The 20,077-nt window shown below is 43.9% G+C and overlaps 1 protein-coding gene across 1 annotated transcript in view; it reads right to left on the minus strand.

The window, feature by feature from the left end:
* Positions 1-678: 678 nt before the first annotated feature.
* The window catches only part of LOC135905282 (F-box/WD repeat-containing protein 8-like), a 46,359-nt gene continuing 26,960 nt past the window's right edge, over positions 679-20,077 (minus strand). Inside the window, exons 7-11 of the mRNA XM_065436298.2 lie at positions 13,827-14,045; positions 12,655-12,782; positions 8,212-8,385; positions 4,481-4,588; positions 679-890 (exon numbers count right to left, since the gene is read on the minus strand). Of these exons, the coding sequence (XP_065292370.2) occupies positions 737-890; positions 4,481-4,588; positions 8,212-8,385; positions 12,655-12,782; positions 13,827-14,045 (783 nt within the window). The 3' untranslated portion in view covers positions 679-736. The remainder of the gene's footprint in view (positions 891-4,480; positions 4,589-8,211; positions 8,386-12,654; positions 12,783-13,826; positions 14,046-20,077) is intronic.

The raw sequence follows: 20,077 nt of genomic DNA on the forward strand, positions 1-20,077 counted from the left end.
TACGTACGCGGGTGTTTCCATTTACTGTCTCGGCATTCCTTTGCTGCGGAAGCGAATTTTTTTATGTTTAAATCGCATACACACTTCGTTATATTGAGGTTCTAATTACATGGTGTTCTATGGACAAGAGATTATGAAAAGTTAAATACTTCGTTATATCGAGAATTTCGTTATACTAAAGTTCGTTATATTGAGGTGTAACTGTTTAACAAAAAAATATGCGGAGCATATGAATAGTGAAGACGTGGCACTTGCTAATAATGCGCTAATGACTTGCTAATGACGTGGCACTCGCTAATAAGCAAGTGCCATTTTTACTATTTTTTATTCTGAATGCACGCTTCATAAGCCTGTATTTTTGTTATAACATAAAGAAAGGGTAGTGCAAGCTGCAAACGAAAAAGTCGCAGTTTCGCCCAAATGAGGAAGCATTTATTGCGATAGCAAATAATTAGACACGTTTATGCACTAAATATAGTAGTTTTATTAGCTATATAAAGTGCTGTAAACATTTGCTCTCCAATTAATTAAAAAACACGATGTCATGTGCACACAGCCAAACATCCACACATCTCACTCTACGTCATTTGGCTCTACTTCTGTCACCAAGAACCTCGCATACCTTTTCATTTCATTTATTGCACCTTAAGGGCCCGTATGGATTACATAAGGGGCGACTGAGAATTCACGTGTATATTTATTTACAAAACATTCACAGGCCTGCTCAACAGCTTTTTCAGATGACATCCGTGATCTCATCATAAGGTACAGCCAAGCGAACATTGTAGTTGTAACCAGCTGGTTCGTCATACGAAGACAGACATATTGATGGAATTCCTGAAGTCTGTTGGTTGGCCGAGAAGTCGTACATTCGGATGGACCCCCTCTGTCTAAAGTAAAGGAATAAAAACATGTTTAAACAGATTGCAACACACATAATACAAAAGATAATGCTTAAAGCTTACAGAAAACGCAAGCAGATCAACTGGCAAGTTAAACATTTTTTGCACTCGAGCCAGTGGCTGGCCATGAATGCCTTGGAAAATATCCTTAAAAAAAAAACAGTGTATACAAGTGCCACACAATTACAGAGTATCTTTCAATTGTCCCAACTCGTCTCTTATTCTTGCTGGAAGTTGTTGGAAACTGCAAAACTGGAAGCATAGTCTTCACTTTGCACAGGCATTACCTTCTAACATAAAAAGTGATGGAGGCTATTTGTGATGTTCAAGAGATACCCACGTGAAAGATTAAAGGGGCCCACAACACCTTTGGTGAAAGATGTGCCCAGTCTAGTATTGAAAAGAATCTTCTCAAAGGATCAAATTCACTGATAAAACTACAAAATGGAATTTCGACGACAATGTCGACTTATGCCACCAGTATTCTTCCATCATGCGAATGGTGGTTAGTACATGGATTTCCCTAAATTTTGTGTTTAAGCAATCAAACAACCTTCTAGTTTCTTGTTTTAATCTAGTACTGTCATCGCAAGTTTGCTCCATGAAAATGATTATTTTCGCTTACTTTATAGTTTCCACCAGCACATTGTGTTTACAACATTGCATACAAAAAAGTTTAGAGAAACGCACACTCAAGACTGACGAGATTAATTTATGTAGTCCAAATTATACTGGTGCATACATATTGCATGCATGTAAGTATAAACAACTGATGCAGCTGTCAATGTAAAACCCTCCTATGTTATAAAGCTATGTAGCACAAAACAACATAAAAGATAATTAAAGGAGCTGCAGTGCATTTTTTAAGAAAGCCATGCAGAAGAGGAGAAAAAAAGCCACGTACAGTTAAACCTCAGTATAACGAAGTCAGTAAATTCATCAATCTGCTTCGTTATATAGAAATTTTCTTATAATAAAATTTATTATGTTATGCAAATAAGTACAGTCGTCTATGGATTTTTTCTTACGTGCAAGCGGCAGTAGAATTTCCAAAATCATCGGGCAATCGGAAAAAACAATTTTGTTGAATTTTCTTTCATTTTGTTGAATTGGAGTTGGGGACAAAATTTATGGTTTCATGCAGTGTCAACGATATCTTCGCATGAGCGATACAAAGCAAAGCCAGTCGCTTTTTCAGGTCAACTCTGGCCCCGTGGCTGATAGTGTCGTTCACAGTGGCACGATGTTATCATGAAAGGTGCTGGCAGCGGGGAGAGAACGCTTCATCTGCCTTTCACTTTAATGCGTCTGTCAAACTCATGATTATGCAACCTCTAGTACAAAACACATGGGAAAGCAGTGCACATGATGCCACGCCATCTCTGCAAGCCCACTTTTTGCACACATGGCAGATTAGAGTTTTAGCTTGTCTAGCATGCCAGCAAATCTGAGCAGACTGGGCATTTTACCGGGTGAACGGGAGCGTAAACGTGAGCAGCTGGCAAGGTGGCGCCACCTGGTGGCATGAAGCTCAACCAGACAGACAGAGAGCAGTTAACAAGTGTATTTTACTTTGCTGCTGATATAAAATTTCTGCACTAACATGATTACACTGCTGCCAAAAATTTACACCAGCAGCAAAGTAGAATACACGTGCTTACTGCGACATCAGCTGCCTGTCTAGTTGAGCCCTGCACCACCACGTGGCTGCACTGCTCCAGCCACTCACATTTACCCTCTGTCAATCCGACAAAACACCCGGTCTGCTTGCATTTACGGGAATACCGGACATGCTAACGCTCTCTATTATATCTAAAACAAGGTGCATAGGCCTGCGTGTGACTAACAGCCATGCACAGCCACGGTCACACTAGAAATTAGAGATGCTCGCCAACTGATCACCCACTCCCTCCTTCACTCCCCCCTTGTACAGCAAGACGGCACTCATCAAGTCACCATCCTTCTCGGCTCACCGTCGTACACTTTCACTTGCACATCTCGCATGAGCAAGGGGAAAGGAGGGAGGGGAGTTCGCTCTGGTAACATGAGAGTGAGGGGGGAGAGGGTAGAAGACGGGGGCAACGTAGCGAGCAACTCCTTTTTCTGGTGCAGCCGTGGCTGCGCATGGCTGCTAGCAGAGCTGAGTACATATGCAGCCCGCACACCCTGCTTTAGAGGTAATCTGCCGCGTATGCAAAGAGTGGGCGTGCTGAGATGGCGAGGCATCGTGTAAGCTGCCTTCCTGCGCATTTAGTATTAAAGGTTGTGCAATCTCCAGTTTCAGAGACGCATTGAAGCAAGAGGTAGACGAAGCATTCGCTCCCTGCAGCCGCCACTTTTCACAATAGCATCGTCCCACTGCGGGCGACACTATCAGCCATGGGGATGAAGTGGATGCGAAAGCGTGACTGGATTGGCTCTGAACCACCGATGTGAAGATATCGTGAACATGTTATGAGACCGTATCTTCTGCTGGTAACTTTCAAATTCAACAAAATGAATTTTCTTCTCTTTAAAATTGCTTTCTTCAATCGCCCAATAATTTGAAAAGTGTTGCACCCCATTTCGTGTAAGGGAAATCCATTGGAGACTGCCCTTATTTACCTAAAAGGTTGAATTTCGATGTAATAAAATTTCAATACAGTAAAGCAAATTTCCCATTTTACCAAATTCGTTATATTGAGGTTTAACTATGTTTCCCAAAGTTCCTTAAACTTGCCATGTTCATGTATGGCTCCTTTTGAACACAATGTACGTCATTTCTGCTGGTAAAGAATTTCTGCTGGTAAAGAAGGCCCTAGAACATTGTCAAAATTTGAGACGTCACAGCGTGTTGGTGCACAAACTTCAAGGTGGCGTTGCCACCCTTCTACCCTTTTATTTGCCCTTTTCTGGTTGACCAAGACCTTTTTTGTGGTAAGAGAGGTGTTTCTGGCATTGTAGAAGTGCGTTATATTAATACTAGTGAATGAAATAATACTCCTCTCTGGTGCCCCTTAATGTGCAAGTACCGCATATACTCGACAAAGGGCCGCCCTCATGTAGGGGCCACAACTCCACTTTGGAGGAAAAAATTTTTGAAAAAAAATTAAAACGTCCCCTTCAGGCCGGCATCACTGCACCATTATTTCCTCATGTGGTGCGTCGAATCGGCTGTGTTGGCAGTGTTTCCAGTCAGACTGGTGGCACTTCGCCTCTAGAGAAGGAAGCCCTGTTTGGGTCAGCGCCAGTCAGGGACGATGGGCCGGCACCTGAGCTCCTCCAGGAGCAACAAAAGCGTAAGTGAGATTGAGTAATAATAAACATGTTACGGATTAGTGTAAGGGCCGCACCCAGCCAAGGTTCTAGGGAAAGAAATTCGACCCTTGCACGAGTATATACAGTAACTCTACATATGCAAGCGTTTCTGCATTCCACCCTCATCAGAATGCAGGAACCACATCAAGGAATCGAACCTGTAACCTTGTGCTGAGCGACAGAGTGCCGCATTGCCACTCAACCACAGCTGCAAAGTGGATGGATGCTAAGAACTGCTATTCGGTTTGGGTACACTAATTATTCGGCCAGCCAAAGCGCACCTTGTGTGAACGACAATGTTGCCATCCTCGGGTTCTGGAAACAAGTTGTAGGGCACGTGTGCTGTGACAAGGGTGGTTCGGTTGGCTCGCAAGTGTTTCACAGGGTGCCTGCGTGAGTAAGTACGGATGAACCACAAATAGAAAGGTGTAGTGGAAGCACCGCCCTTAAAACTTAACACTATATGCATATCATATTGACCGCAAATAAAGACGGGGACAGCGGAAGAGAACACAAAAACGGCACAGGCGGTACCACCCATGTACCGCCCGTGCCATTTTTGTGTTCTCTTCTGCTGTCCCCGTCTTTATTTGCGGTCAATATGATATGCAGTAAACACCAACTAGGCCAAACTGAAGTGCTTATTAACACTATAAAATTCAGATACATTTCAAGCCATTTCACTGAGTCAAGAAACTCACATCTTCAAAAATGCTGCACTTGTGAAGGTGATCTTACTGAGGCAAAACAGTAATTCCCTTGTTCGGCCATCAGCTAAAAATCGATAAAAATGTTTATGGGAGGCATTCAGGAAAACGAAGTGCTCATGTCAGTCCTAATTATGTTATACAGCCTCACTTGGTCACAGTGATGTGTTTCACCCTTCCTTTTTTTTCTGCCCTTATTGAACTATGGAAAACATTGACAAGATTAGGGCCAGGATAATGTAAAACTATTCCAATCTTGCTTTTATTCTGAATCCACCACTAGCCCTCTATGACAGATGAGTACTGATCGTGGATTCGTAAAGGCAGAACGGAATATTGGTGGAATTGGAATGAAGACGGATCAAAATAATTTTACGTTATCCCGGCCCTGCAGTGAACCTAAAGCCCCTCCATACAGGTTTCCGCCGACCAGGTTAGGTACCGCCAACCTGCGCTCCTCCTCCACGCTCCTATCCCACTCACTCCCTTAGCTTCCGGCGTCAAGCGGAACTTACGTAGCTGCAGCTTCCTGTTCCGAGTGGAAGTGACACTTTGTTTTTTAGCGTTGTTTACTTTCGCGCCGCTGGAGAGGCTTAAATTGCACAAGCTGCGGTTGAAACTGTGAATGCGATTCCATCCAAGAACCACCGCCTACTGTAACCAGCGATCTGCTCGTGTTTGCTGCTTCGCGTCAACCTGCGACGGGTTGTGGCACGAGCGACAACATACAGTGGAATGTAGTGACTGCGCGCTTGGAGACCACTGCCGTTTTTCGTGCATTTGGAGAACAGCGACCGCGAACTACTACTTCAGCAGAATACAACAGCTTGCCCCCTTTGCATTCTTCTTATGGTGACTGCCACAGCTCTGCTAAGCACGTGCGGGCGTCTCACCATCGTCTAACAGCAGTCAAAGCGGAAATTCCCACAGCGCAACTCCAGGAAGCGGAAACACCGGAACCGGAAATTTTTAAACCGGAAATTTTTAAACCGGAAATGCCGGAACCGGATTTGGTGTGAGGGGAAAAGGCAGCGCACAACAAAGGTTGTCGCTACTTAAGAAAGCAGCGGTGGCGCGTAGATCCAAGGGCTTTAAGTGAACCCAAGCAGTGCTCACACATTTGAACACTCTTTAGACCTACGCTTGCAAGATTATGCGGAGAAACATACATTCTCTGTGCACCTAAGATGTACGTTTCTTTTCATTTGTTTGCCCTTCCTGAAACAACCTTTATTAGAAGGTTGACAGTATGATTATAAAATAAATAAATAAATAAAATAACCTAAGAAATGAGAGAGGATAACTAGACTATAAAAATATACCTCCAAGTCATGCACTTGGCAGCAAGAAACTGAGCAAGTATAATTCTCAATAAAAAGCGTGTCGGAAAACAGATGAAACAACATGTGCACTTCTGCTACACATGTTGCATGTACAGCAAGAACTGACATCAGACTTTACTGATGAGGCCACAGCAGGGTGCTTCAGGCAGTAACACTGATGATGGTGCCTCAAATATCGCCTCTATGAAAACCTCAACCAAGATCTCGCCAGACTACCTGAGTTGCAATGGTTATAAATCTACATCCAACATTAGTGCTGTGATTTTAGTACTGACTTCCACTGCATCACAGTGGCTTGCTCAAAGTGAAAATTCATACAGTTGCAAAAGACACTGTCACAATACACTTGTATTGTGTCTACACCTTTCACCTGTACTTTTTCTACACAGCGATACTTTACAACCATTCCTTCTACCAAATGCTTTTGCTCAAAAACCGCCAAATGCCAGACAGCAGCAAAGTCCTAATAGAAACCAGATAACTTACTCTCACAGCACCTCATTGACTGTAGTGATTACTGACTGATTTGCTGTTTGTTTGATGGGTTATTTTATATACAGATTGGTTGTTTAATTAATTAATTTATTGAATGGGTGGTTGATTATACATTATTTGAGTGGTTTATTAATTGACTGGCTGATTTATTTATTGTTTGTTTCATTTACTGATTGATCAGCAGGTTGACTGATACACTGGTTGATCACATGGGCTATGAGACACACGGCAGTGGTGGGCTCTGGATTATTTTTGGCCACCTAGGGTTCTTTAAAGTGCACCCAATGCTTAATCACTACTTTATTGAATTTGACTGTTAATTCCACAGCCTTATCATCCAATGACATGTCATGAATGCATTCTTTGCAAAGGCCTTTGATGAGTAATTTTTCTCATTACCACAGCCTTATCAACACATGCATTATTCTAACTCTGAGATGATGATGCATAAAAATAGCCTTAACACATACCATGCTGTTGGTGGCAGCTTATGCAGTTTTTTAAGATGCTGTGGCTAGTTTTCTCTTTTTCGGTCCAGATGGAGCATTCAGTACTGCTGAAGTATAAGCCATCACTGAAGTTTTGTCCAGAAGGTACATTAACGACCACATGTCCAAACCACAAGTATCAATATGAAAATGCGAACCCTGAAGTTTAAAAATCGGTAGTAAGCCTCAAATTGTTCTGTGTAATAAATCCCCAGGATGCATAAAAAATGTTTAAACTCTGCTTCATACTAGTAGCTGCATGATGCTGTCTACCACAAGGCTTAGGTATGAAGGAACTCAAATCTGTCTTTAAAATCAGAGTATATACATCCTACCCATATACAATGCGATTTCATCCAATGTTTAATGAGCTTTCAAGAAGAAGGCTACATGCTAGCTAGTCAATTTGGAGCAGTTGCTATGACTGACCTGCAACCCTGTTTTGGTGCATTACATTCCCGTTTCATCCAGAGCGAAGCCGATGCACACGCAGTCTGCCGCAATGCCAGAGAACAAACGTTCTATTTTGCTGCAATGGAATAATGCTCCTCTCTGTTATCATCAATGCAATACAGCAAAACAAAGCCATTATAGTGACAGATGGTGTCCCCATTCTGTTCCTACAAAATTTGCATTTTATGTCTGGTATCAGAACAGATTATATTTACTTTTGATTTACTTTCGATGAAACGGGAAAGTAGTAAGTGAATCCAAACTTGGTATGACACTGTGTACAGTGTAAAATGCCACCTATGCAAAATTTAAGCGTGAATAGGCTGGCAATTTAAGCCAGAAAAGTCATGCATACCTGGTGAACACTTAGTTACAACATTAAATATAGATGTTGACTTCTTTTCCACGTGAGTGGTGTGAAAATTCGGCGGCCCAAGGCATCTAGCTAGCGCTGTCAATTTCCTGCAATTTATCCACCGAGCATTCCAGACGCCTAATCATCACACAATAGTGAGAGGCATCTTGCCTGCAGAACATCTCCCAGAGTTTTGCCTTGGTGCGCAGGTCCCACACGCAGACGAGACCGTCTTGACCCCCAGTCACCAGGCTGTGCTCGTCCATCTGCACCTGGGTGACACCCAGTCCGTGTGCACTGATGCGCACCTCACACTGCAGGGTCCGCAGGTCAAAGATACGTGCACTGCACCAGGGTGGAGCAGGGCAGAAAGGGGAGCACGATCAAGGATTTCGCAACAGAACAGTGTGATCATGTACACTGGTCACATGACCACGTGCATGAAGTCCATTACCACAGCTAGATTATCTGGTTATATTAAAATGAACCAACATGCTAGCCTTATTGACAATTATTGCTTCAGTAACAATGCCATAGCACTTACCCCTGTACGTACTCTAACATGGTGCAAAACTGTAAACATTTTCCAGACTTGCTGAATTGGCCCTGCCTTGAACAAGCTAAGTGCTTAATGCTGAATAATCGTCTAGCCACTCATAACTTATAACCCTACTAGACTTGTTTTCTCATAAAACTGCCTAAAACAGCATATTTCTCCTTGCATACCCAACCAATAAGTTCAGCACAGGCTTCTTACAGACCTAAAAAACAATTAATATAAACTGCAAGTAATGAGTTGCAATGCCTACTTTGTTTCTATGCTACTGAATTAATCATTGGCATGGTTGAGGTTGTACTACCAATTGTCAAGGCCACAACACAAGGCTCAACTATTTATTATCGATTTTTCTTCTTCCTCTTCTTCTTTTTCTTCGTCATCATCATCATCGTCGTCGTCGTCGTCGTCACTCTATTTGTACCCTCTGCCAAGGAATGGCTACTTCCACTGATCTCACCCTGGGTCAACTGATACTGCTATCCTTGCTGCAATTCCCACCCCTTGAAATCTGGTACATTTTGTTACTCCAGAAGCCAACCAATCATCTGCTCCAGACATGACATAGCCCACCCATCCTTTTTTTTACTTTGATCTCAACTAGAATATCAGCTACCTACATTTGCTCTCTAATCCATATTGATGTCTTCCTGCCCCTTAACATCACACTTATCCCTTTCTATTCCATCATTCTATGCACAGTGACCTTCTCTTCAAGTTTACTACTTATCCTCCAAATTTCAGATGTCGGTATTGGAAGAATGCACTGATTGCACAGTTTTATTTTCAAGTATACTGGGAACCTGGCAATACCCAGCTATGTGCTGATGCTGAAGGAGCACACTTGACAGCAATGTGCTTTAATGTGGCCTGAAATGGGACCACAGCATTACGGCATAGTGACAGTGAGGAAGCTGAAGTGCTTCCTCATGCAATGAACAAAGAATCAAACTCTTTATCAGGCAAACTTGTAAGATAGCATAGCAACATTAAACTGACAACAACAGCGGTGAAAACAATATGGTCATCAAATCTAATCACAGGGCTCAAGTTGGATCGATATCTATGCATGCATCACTGTACATTCTAAAGCAATTAATGCTGCTCACGTAAATTCAAAATTGTACAACACCATCTGCGTATCATGTGCAATCTGTTTATGCAAATCTATGCCTCTGTGAATTGGTAGCTACAGACACAGCAGGCACATCTTGTGCAAGAGTGATAATAACAGTGATGAATCAGTGAAAAAGTCACTGCCAAAAAAGTCAGAAAATGCACACATTGAAATATATAAGGCAAACCTTAATTCAATGAAGTCAGTAAAATCTGCGCTTTAATCATTTAAATTCAACCTTTTATACACTTTTCTTACATGGAATAGGCCGTAAAATTTTCCAAATTATTCGGCAATTTGAAAAAACTAATTAAAATAAGAAAAAAATTCATTTTGTTGAATTTGAAAGTCAGTGACCAAAGATTTTAATTTATTGCTACTTAGTTTGAGATATTTTCATTGTTCTGTTTATACCTGATTTTTTCTACATAGTTAATTATTTATTTTTCTGTTACCTTTGTTTGCTTTTTTTGAGCTGATGTATGGCAGTTTCCAATCGCTGTCTCCCCCCTCCCCTCCCTTATGTAATGTCCCTGAAGGGACCCTTAAGGGAATAATAAATGGTGATGATGATGATAGTTTCATTCTGTGTTGGTAATCGGTAGTACGAAGTGAAGCCTGCACAGCTTTTGCGTCCACTCCATTGCCACAGCTAACAGGGTCGCCCGCAGCAGGACAACGCTATCATGAAAAGCACAAGAGGAGAACGAATGTTTTGTCTGCCTCGCTTCAATGCACCTCCAAAACTTGAGATAATACAACCTGGTGCCCTGATGAGGGAAAAGAGAGCGCCCATGAAGCCATGGTCATCACGGCTCACGCAGCTCTCGCGCCCGCCGCAGGTTAACTCATAAGACGGGACACGCGGGCAGCGTATCTGCTCAGCACACTGACAGCCATGTGCAACTACCACCAGACTAGAGCAGGAGACACGCACTCACCCGCCCCCCCATCACTCCCCTCCTGCTTGCACGGGAGGACAGTGCACTCCCCCTCGCACAATTTTCCTCACACCTATAGTATACAGTGTGCAGGGTACAACAGGATCTAATCGCACTTGGAAATTACACTGAACTTAGGCTGCACTTCGGCGGCCACTCTATGTCATGCAGTGTGGGATTTTAAGCGCGTTGGGAGGCAACTGCACATCAGCAGCAGCAGCAGCACTATTATATTCATGTCCATTGCAGGATGAAGGCCTCTCCCTGCGATTTCTAATTACCCCTGTCCTGTGACAACCGAATCCAACTAGCACCTGCAAATTTCCTAATTTTGTCACAACACCTAGTCTTCTGCCGTCCTCTACTGAGCTTCCCTTCTCTTGGTATCCATTCTGTCACCCTAATGGTCCAACGGTTATCTAATCTTCACATTACATCACCTGCCCAGCACCATTTTTTTCCTCTTAATGTCTATACCCCGTTTGCTCTCTGATCCAAACCGCTCTCTTTCTGTCTCTTAAAGTTTTGCTCAGCATTCTTCATTCCATCGCTCTTTGTGCAGTCCTTAACTTCTTCTGAAGCTTCTTTGTCAGCCGCAAAGTCTCTGTGCCATATGTCAGCACCAGTAAAACGCACTGATTGTATACTTTCCTTTTCACTGATAATGGTAAGCTCCCACTCGGGAGCTCACAATTTCTGCCATATGCGGTCCAACCCCTTTTTATTCTTCTGTGAATTTCCTTGTCATGGTCAGGGTGCCCTGTGATTAGTTGACCTTGGTAAACATACTCCTTCACAGACTCTAGAGGCTGACTTTCAATCTTGAACTCTTGTTCCCTTGCCCGGTTATTTATCATTATCTTTGTCTTCTACATATTAATTTTCAGCCCCACTCTTACACTCTCCCTGTTAAACTCCTTAATCATTTGTTGCAACTCGTCCGCAGTGCTGCTGAGTAGAAGAATGTCATCGGCAAACCGAGGGTTGCTGAGGCATTCGCCATCGATCCTTACTCCTAAACCTTCCCAGTTTAATAGCTTGAATACTTCTTCCAAGCATGCAGTGAATAGCATTGGAAAGATTGTGTCTCCTTGTCTGATTCCTTTCTTTAGGTATCTTCCTACTTTTCTTGTGTAGAACTAAGGTGGCTGTGGAATCTCTGTAGATATTTTCGAGGGTACTTACGTAAGCGGTCCGTACTCCTTGATTATGCAATGCCTCAATGACTGCTGGTATCTCTACTGAATCAAATGCTTTTTTATAATCTATGAAAGCCATATAGAGAGGCTTATTGTACTCTGCGGATTTCTCGATAACCTGATTAATGACATGGATGTGATCCATGTAGAGTATCCTTTCCTGAAGCCAGCCTGTTCCCTTGGTTGACTAAAGTCCAATGTTGCCCTTATTCTATTGGAGATTATTTTGGTAAATATTTTATATAAAACTGGGAGTAAGCTAACGAACCTATAGTTTTTCCATTCTTTAAGATCACCCATCACCCTTTTTGTGGATTAGTATATTGTTTGCGTTCTTCCAGTTTTCTGAGACCCTTGCAGTTGATAGACACTTCGTATAGAGAGCCGCCAGTTTTCCTGCTGCTCACAAAAATTATGTGCAGTTGCCAGGAAAACTGGCAACTGCACATAATTCAACCATTTCACGATCTGTGCCCATGGGAGTTTCCATTTATTGCTTCAATACTCCTTCACGGCAGCAGTGAAATTTCGTTTATTTAAATCGTGTATAAACACACTTTGTTACTAAGGTTCAAAATACATTACATTCTCTGGACAAGAATTTATAAAAACTTAAGCACTTCGTTATATCGAGGATTTTATTAGGCTAGTTGATTATATTGAGGTTCAACTGCATACAATAAGGAATGTCCAATGAGAAACATGCAATGCTTGCATTTGCTCTTAAGAAAGAACATGTCGTGATATCGCTGAAAAACAAAGCAAGAACCAAAGGCTTTGGTAATCCTAAAGGGCACGTACTTCTTGTCACAGCTCCCGGTCAGCACCAGGTTGTCAGGACAGTGGGAGACGTTGACGCACACAACAGAGCTTGTGTGGCTGGTCAGTGTGCCAAGCAGTCGTCCATTCTCCGCCGCATACAGAGGAACCTTTGATGCAAAGACATTGTCACAGTGTCATTACATTGAGCTTCCTGTAACTACCACTGCAAGAAGGAAAAGAAAGCAATGTGGTCCTATCACTTGTCATGTGCAGGATTCTTGCTTGCTAGAAATTGAAAGAGTGGCATGAGTGGATTTGAATGCACGTCCCTTTTAGTGCACTAATAAGTGCATCTGCACTGCCTAGCCATCAGAGTAGCATTGCTCCACACTGCAGTTGCTGCCATATGCAGTGCACTGTCTGCAGTGATGCTTCGCCCTTTAACTTGTGGGCACCCTTGACTATCTTGCATCCTCTGATGACCATCTTCCCTACACAGCTCTCGCGTCTCCTGACGTTGCAACTTCCCCACATGACACATAATGGTGGGAGTCCTAGTTACATATCTTCGTTGAGAGACGTCTCAAGTTTTCTTGATGTAAGCGCCACCCGATGGCGCAAATAACGTGCGTTGACTTGCTTCCTCCTCTTCAGCTGCAGGGCATAGTGCATGCAGACCAACTGTGCACCCGTCCCCACAGAAGGCCTCCTGCTTGGCTTAGGAAGATGGCACCAGTATGGACAAACATGATCACTCAGACGCATTTCTGTTCGAGGTATTGGACCCACAGACAACACAGGCATCGGTGTTGGGCATAGGCGAACATTTGCTTAGTAACCAAGCATGGTGTCGAACTTCAATTTCTCTGTGCGTCTTAACGGGGAAGTTTATTCCCTGCATTTTGGCTAGCTAGCTTTCTTGTACTAACAAATGTCCGACAATACTTGTACTAATTGCACTAATTGATTGTACTAATAAATGGAGCAATAAATGTCTTTTTGTATGCTTGCACTGCTGTGTGCTGTGTCTCTAGTTACAAAGATCACTCTAGACCACACAAACTAAATTTTTCACAGGTGACCAAGTATAGGGCATTTCCTAAATATCCTCCCTTTCAGGGCCACCATGTGGGTGCCTCTGGGCACTGTGCACTGTGCTATCACTTACAGAAGTGCATGTATGCAGTTGACAGAGCGACTTCATTACCCACCTGAAAGACATTGACAGCGGACCTGTCAGTGAGCCCAAGGGCAATGACAGCATCAGAGCAATCTAAGCAGGTGACCGTGGCACCAATCAGGTGATGCAGAGAAAGGCCGTCTGCCTCAAACTGGTGCCTGGCATGCAGCCTCACGGCGTCTTCAGCAGCTGACACTAGAGGTGGCTGCTGTCGGCCACACGCAGTTGGGAGAAGCGCCACATGAGACACCTGAAACAAACAATGGGTGTTGTTAATTGCATGCAAGTTCGCATCATGACATTAGCCACACTGTCACTCCCATCACATTGCTGAGAATCACTCACCAAGCTTGTTCAATTCCAATGCACCCCTGATATCTTAGTACACACAGATTGTCTCTGTGAAATTGGATTGTAAGACTTTATTTGTCCAACAGATGTAGGGAAGGCCTTCCCACCAAGACGACAGCCAGGAGTCCTTGGACCCTAGCGGCGGTTTCAGCCAGCTGGACGGTCTTCAGTTGAATCTCCGGATCGGAGCTGAGTAATAAGGTCTCCCATTGTTCTAAAGACCTTATTCTTCCCTCAGAGGGAGCCTGTGGGCATTGGCACAGAATTTGATTAAGATGAGCCCTGGCTTTACATAGCTTACACTGGCTGGAGTACTGACCCGGGTAGTAGAGGCTGCACGACACCGGGCTTGGAAACAAGTTGGTTTGCAGGCGACACCAAGTGGAGGCCTGGCTCTTGTTTAAGGATGCATCAGCCGGAGGATATTTAACTCGCCCTAGTCTGTAGTGTTGTGTGATCTCTCTGTAGCACACTAAGCGGTCTCGCCCCGTGAAGCCTTTGGCTAGCCCACCAGCTCCGAATGTAAGTCCTCGAGCTAATTTGTGAGCCACCTCGTTCCCAGCGAGGGAGGCGTGCGCAGGTGCCCAGATTATTTCAATTTTCCTGCTATCTCTGCAGGTCTGCAGGATTCTGTTCGCCTCGGGAGAAATTCTGCCTCTGGCAAAATTCATCACCGCAACCTTAGAGTCGCTGACTATAATTTTGGCTGAAGTACTTGCAATTGCAAGTGCTATGGCAGATTCTTCTCCAATCTGAGAGCAATCCGTTGGAACTGTGCCACTGGCTATCAATCTAGTTTCAGCGCTCGCTACAGCTAGAGCCATGAGGCCGTTGCCATAGTCTGCAGCATCAACTTAGAGCACGTCCTTCGAGTTTTTGAAATGCTTCTCAAGAGCCTCGGCCCGTTTCTCTCGGCGTTCCTTGTGATGGATTGGGTGCATGTTTTGAGGTAGTGGTGGGACTATTAGTCGGTTCCGCACGCTTCGCGGCAGGTCGACTTTGATGCCTTCCTGCCCCTCATAGTTTATGCCTAGCCTAGCTAGGATTTTCCTGCCCGCAGGGCTTCCCGCAAGTCTCTCATACTGCGAAATCCTCACTGCTTCAATAATCTCCTCAAGAGTGTTGTGGAGCCCTAGAGCTAAAAGCTTTTCATTTGCAGTGCGGATGGGAAGCCCCAGCGCCTGTTTTATACTTTTACGTATGATGCCCTCAATCTTCTTCTTCGCAAATGACCTAAAACTGAGGAAGGGAGCAACATAAGCTATTCTACCTATCACAAAGGCCTGGACTAGCCTAACTAGATTCGCTTCTCTCATCCCGGACCGCCTGTTGGCGATCCTGCGGATCAGCCTCATGGTCTGCAGTGCGCAGCCGTCTAGTTTCCTTATTGTTTCGCCATTAAAGCTGTTGGCCTGAATCAAAAGTCCCAGAACTCTGATTTTGTCCACTTTTGGAATGGGGATCCCCCCAGCTGTGAGAGAGATTTGCGGTTCCTCCTTACTGGCCCTGCCTTTCGGCTGGTATAGAAGCAGTTCCGATTTTTGCGGTGAACATTTAAGTCCCCTAGGTCCGACGTAACCTTCAACTGCCTGGATAGCCCTTTGGAGGGTTTCCTCTGTTTGGGCATCGCTGCCCCTAGCTATCCACAACGTAATGTCATCAGCGTATATGCTGTGATTTAGTCCTTCAATAGCCTCCAGTCTTTCAGGGAGTTTGATCATGGCCACATTAAAAAGAAAGGGCGAGAGCACAGAGCCCTGTGGGGTCCCTTTGCTGCCTCATTTAATGTCATCCAATTGGCATTCTCCAATCTGGATTTTCGCTTCTCGGTCTGACAAGAAGTCCCTAATGTAATTGTAGGTTCATACGCCTAGTCCCAAGTCCTGAAGGTTCTCAAGAATGGCTTTATGTGTGACGTTATCAAAGGCCTTCGCTAGGTCAAGCCCTAGGATTGCCTTTGCGTCCCCCGTTTCCGCATCGATGATTTGGTGTTTTAGTTGCAGCATCACGTCCTGGGTGGAGAGCCTGGGCCTAAAGCCCACCATCGAATGCGGATAGAAGTCATTATCCTCCATGTAGTTATTGAGCCGCGTTTGAATAACGTGCTCCAAAAGCTTGCCTGCACAAGAGGTTAGAGAGATAGGTCTTAAGTTCTCTATCTGGAGTTTCTTGCCTGGTTTTGGGATCATCACCACAAAATTATGTTCGTTAATGATAAAGTGAGGCATATGTCAAGCCAGCCATGTACGCAGGACTTTTTTTCAAGGGGGGCCCTAACCAAAGGTAACTTTTCTCTGCAAATAAGGGGGGGGGTACCTTTACTAGTGTAAATGTGAATAATTCCTACCATTCGCCATAAAAATGCGTAATCCCCCAAAAGAGAAATAAAATAAGGTGTATCTCATAGGTATATGCCTGTGAGATAAAACTCTCCCTTGCCTGATAAACAAGGAATTACATCAAATGGTCTCGCGCAGGAAGAACTCTGCCAAGAACATAAGCAAAACAAGCGAAAGTGTAAAATAACGATTTCTAGTAGTTTTTCTTTTTTTTACCTGTGGAAGAAATACAGAGAAATATATATTTGTGGAACAATCACAGCTTTTTGGATCCTTAGTTTACTGCTTACCAAGTTAAGTGGCAAAACTGACTCGTATTGTTATTTGGGAAGTTGTGTAATGATGCGTGGTTGCCAGTCCCGTAGAGCCGCGCAGAGTGCAGGACACTGCAGTTCTAGACGTACCAAGCCCACCGTGGAACGTTAGAAAAACACCCACATAAGCATAGCAGAGAAGTGGCCACGTCAGGCGGTTAGACTGATAGTGGTAGAAGCATCATTCAAAACACACAGACTCCTCCATTTCCGGCAGCGTTTTTGCTAATTCCTTTTTACACAAAAAGGTATTGATCCATAAATAGTTTCCCAAGTAGTAGTTAAATTTGCTAATTTTAGTTTTTCCTTTCTGTTTGGGTCTTGCCTCGGCTCTCTCCTTTAATACATAGCCTAATTTCTCACCTCCTTGCGATTCTTGTTTCCAGCTGACTATTTTGCATGAAAAGTGCTGTACAATTAGGGAAAAACCAGACGAAGTAACAGGTGAAATTCATATCGTTTATTGGTTTAATGGTTATTGCAGGGTTTTCTCATGGACCCTGTTTCGCATGATATTATTTTTCACCTTATCTAACCTATATGACGGGTATATGGTTCCAAGGATATGCCAGTGTCGTGGCAAGCCATCACTCGAGGAAATAATGAAGCAAAAGGACAAGTTAAATGAAACTGGCATTACACAGTTTTAGGGTAGTGTTTGTCGCCTAATGTACATTAAACTTAATCGCCTTTGCGGGACGTTATGGTGAGTGTCCTTTCAAGACTTTTAGTTTACCGTACGGGAATGCAAACGTTATGAAGACGTTATAAAACAGGGCGCCGACTGGTGCCTCCTGCCAAACTTATCTAAGCCAAGACAATCCATTACCAATCATCCTGTTGTTGCTATGCTGACGCGCCTCGTTGTATACAGGTGCTGGAATCGCTGAACGATCTCAGAAATTGGATGTGCTATGCGCTCATAACTAACGTTTCAGGTGAGTTTAGAGAAAGCGAAAGCTCATTTCAATATTTACTGCCAATCAAAGCGAGTCAGAGTGCAGCCATCACGAGAATTCCCGCTGAAGCGGGAGCCATGGGTGCCGCCCCTCCCCCCCCCCCCATGTTCAACAACGCTATTTCTTAGTGTATGTGAACATTCGAACGTTAAACTCGCCAAATAACGTACGTTATCATAGCACACGTAAACTGCAGAAACCCAATAACCCAATAAGAGCATGCGCAGTAATGACAACGCTATTTCTTTACATACGTAATGTGTTTACGTTTGATTGCAAACGCTAAACTAAAGCTGTCTGTCTCTGGCCGCAACTCGTTCCACGAGCATACAGACCAGCCGACTACGAACTGAGTCCCTTTCCTGGTCACTGGCTCAGTCTAAACAAAGAAGGTTGAACTAAAGAAGCAACAGCGATGCGCATGACTGTTGCAATAGATGGTGACAACTGAATGCATCTCGAATTAATTGCGCGGGCACCAAATCGATGAGAAAACTGGCCTTCACACCCTAGCAGATGCCTATAATTACCGCCATCCAAAATGAATGAAAAATGCAGCAAAATGTTGACCACCGAATAGCTGTCAAGTCTCAAAAATGATTTGGCGGCCCTTTAGGAATGTGTGTGAGGAGTGGTGGTGCAGTGGGGGGGGGGGGGGGGGGAAGGGTATGCCACTTAGTTTCGGGGGGAGGTGAGGCGGGCCCCCCAGGCCTCCCCATCCCCCCCCCCCCCTGGGTGCACGCCTGTGTCAAGCTAGAAGCATCGCCTGAAGTCTATCTTGTACAACATTCATTTTCTTGCATTGTTATTTTCAACCCATCATGTTCAAAGCACCAATTTTGTCATGGAAGACACCTACTCATCAACCCTGATGACAGTAAAATAACCTTGACTGTCACAAGAAGCTTATGTAGTGCATATTGGTAAACACTGCTATGCAAATGACCTTTGGATGCCTTAAAAAGTATTCGCACTGGCAATCGATAGAGATTGCTTGACCAACTGACTGCTTCAGCAGCTTTGCAAATTCAGCCGCAGAGCCAATTACAATCAGTGAGCGACTGGCCCATTGTGATTTCTTTTGAAACAATGTGCCCATTTGCAATTGTTGCTTCATGACCAAGTTGGTTGTGCGACCTCTGCAACTTGCTAGTATGAATGCACCCTTAGTCAGAAAAAAGAATGGCAACAGATCAAAGGATGGCAAAGTCATAAAAGAATGATATCAGTAAAGATCAGCTATGCTTGCACTGAAGCCAGATATCATTCTTAAACGTATTTGGCTGAGATGCATATTTCATTCTGTCACTACATCATGACCTGGTTCCTGCATGTCTACTGGGAAGGCTGCATTTTTTATGTGTCTAACTCTGACATTAAGAACTTGCCAGTCAATACTCACATTCGTTATGCTTCTTCCATGTATGCGTGTGGTAAGTGCAGCTCTATTTCTATTTTTTTCTTGTACTCAGACTTTTTATGAAGTGTACAATGCCAAACCAACATTCAGAACGGAGTGCCCGCATGCCAGTTGAATTGTAGGTAGCTGGGCCACAACAGCTGGTGACCTTGTAGTATGACAATGGTTTTCAAAATTTCACCAGCTACACGCTAGTTACAGTGGTTTGGTGAGAATAACGTGAAGTTCTAAATGATGAAATGATCTGCTAGACATAGCTTGGACAATGTGACATACGCGTGGATGATTCTCCCCAAGCAAAACACATTTGTCTTTGGCTTTTCCTGTTGAACTTAGTGTGCTACTGCAAACTAGTACTGCAGAAGCCAGCAATGTTTCATGAAAGGGAAGGACTGTCGTCCGCTCAAGAGTGTGTTGGTGGTCCCAGATTTGATCGCCGAACCGAGACATTTTTTTCCTTTTTTTCAATTGCAAAAGGTTTCCTTTGAAGTTTCATGCTACTCTTGGGTGGACAACGTTATTTCCCTTTTGTAGCATACTGCTATTGCGAACAAACGAAACATGGAACAAGCTAGGGCTAAAGGAGGTACATACAAATATGCCACCACCCTCAGAGTCTGTGACACACAAACACACACACACGCACACACACACGCACGCACGCATGCACGCGCACACACAACCGATTGCCATAGCTGCATTATAACAAAGCGTCTAGTGCATTGAACTTCCAATTGCACATTTGCCACTGCAGCATGATTTGAAATCCCAATGGTGGGGGGAAAAGTTTTGTTTTTCTTTGCCCTATGGAGACGATGAAACTGCTGTTGACACCCGATGATCATGACAGCCATTGTTATCCCAAAGTAGAAAGGACAAATGGACATGGCGCACACAGT

This window comes from Dermacentor albipictus, chromosome 4 (genome assembly GCF_038994185.2).
Source record: "Dermacentor albipictus isolate Rhodes 1998 colony chromosome 4, USDA_Dalb.pri_finalv2, whole genome shotgun sequence".
Lineage (NCBI taxonomy): Eukaryota > Metazoa > Arthropoda > Arachnida > Ixodida > Ixodidae > Dermacentor > Dermacentor albipictus.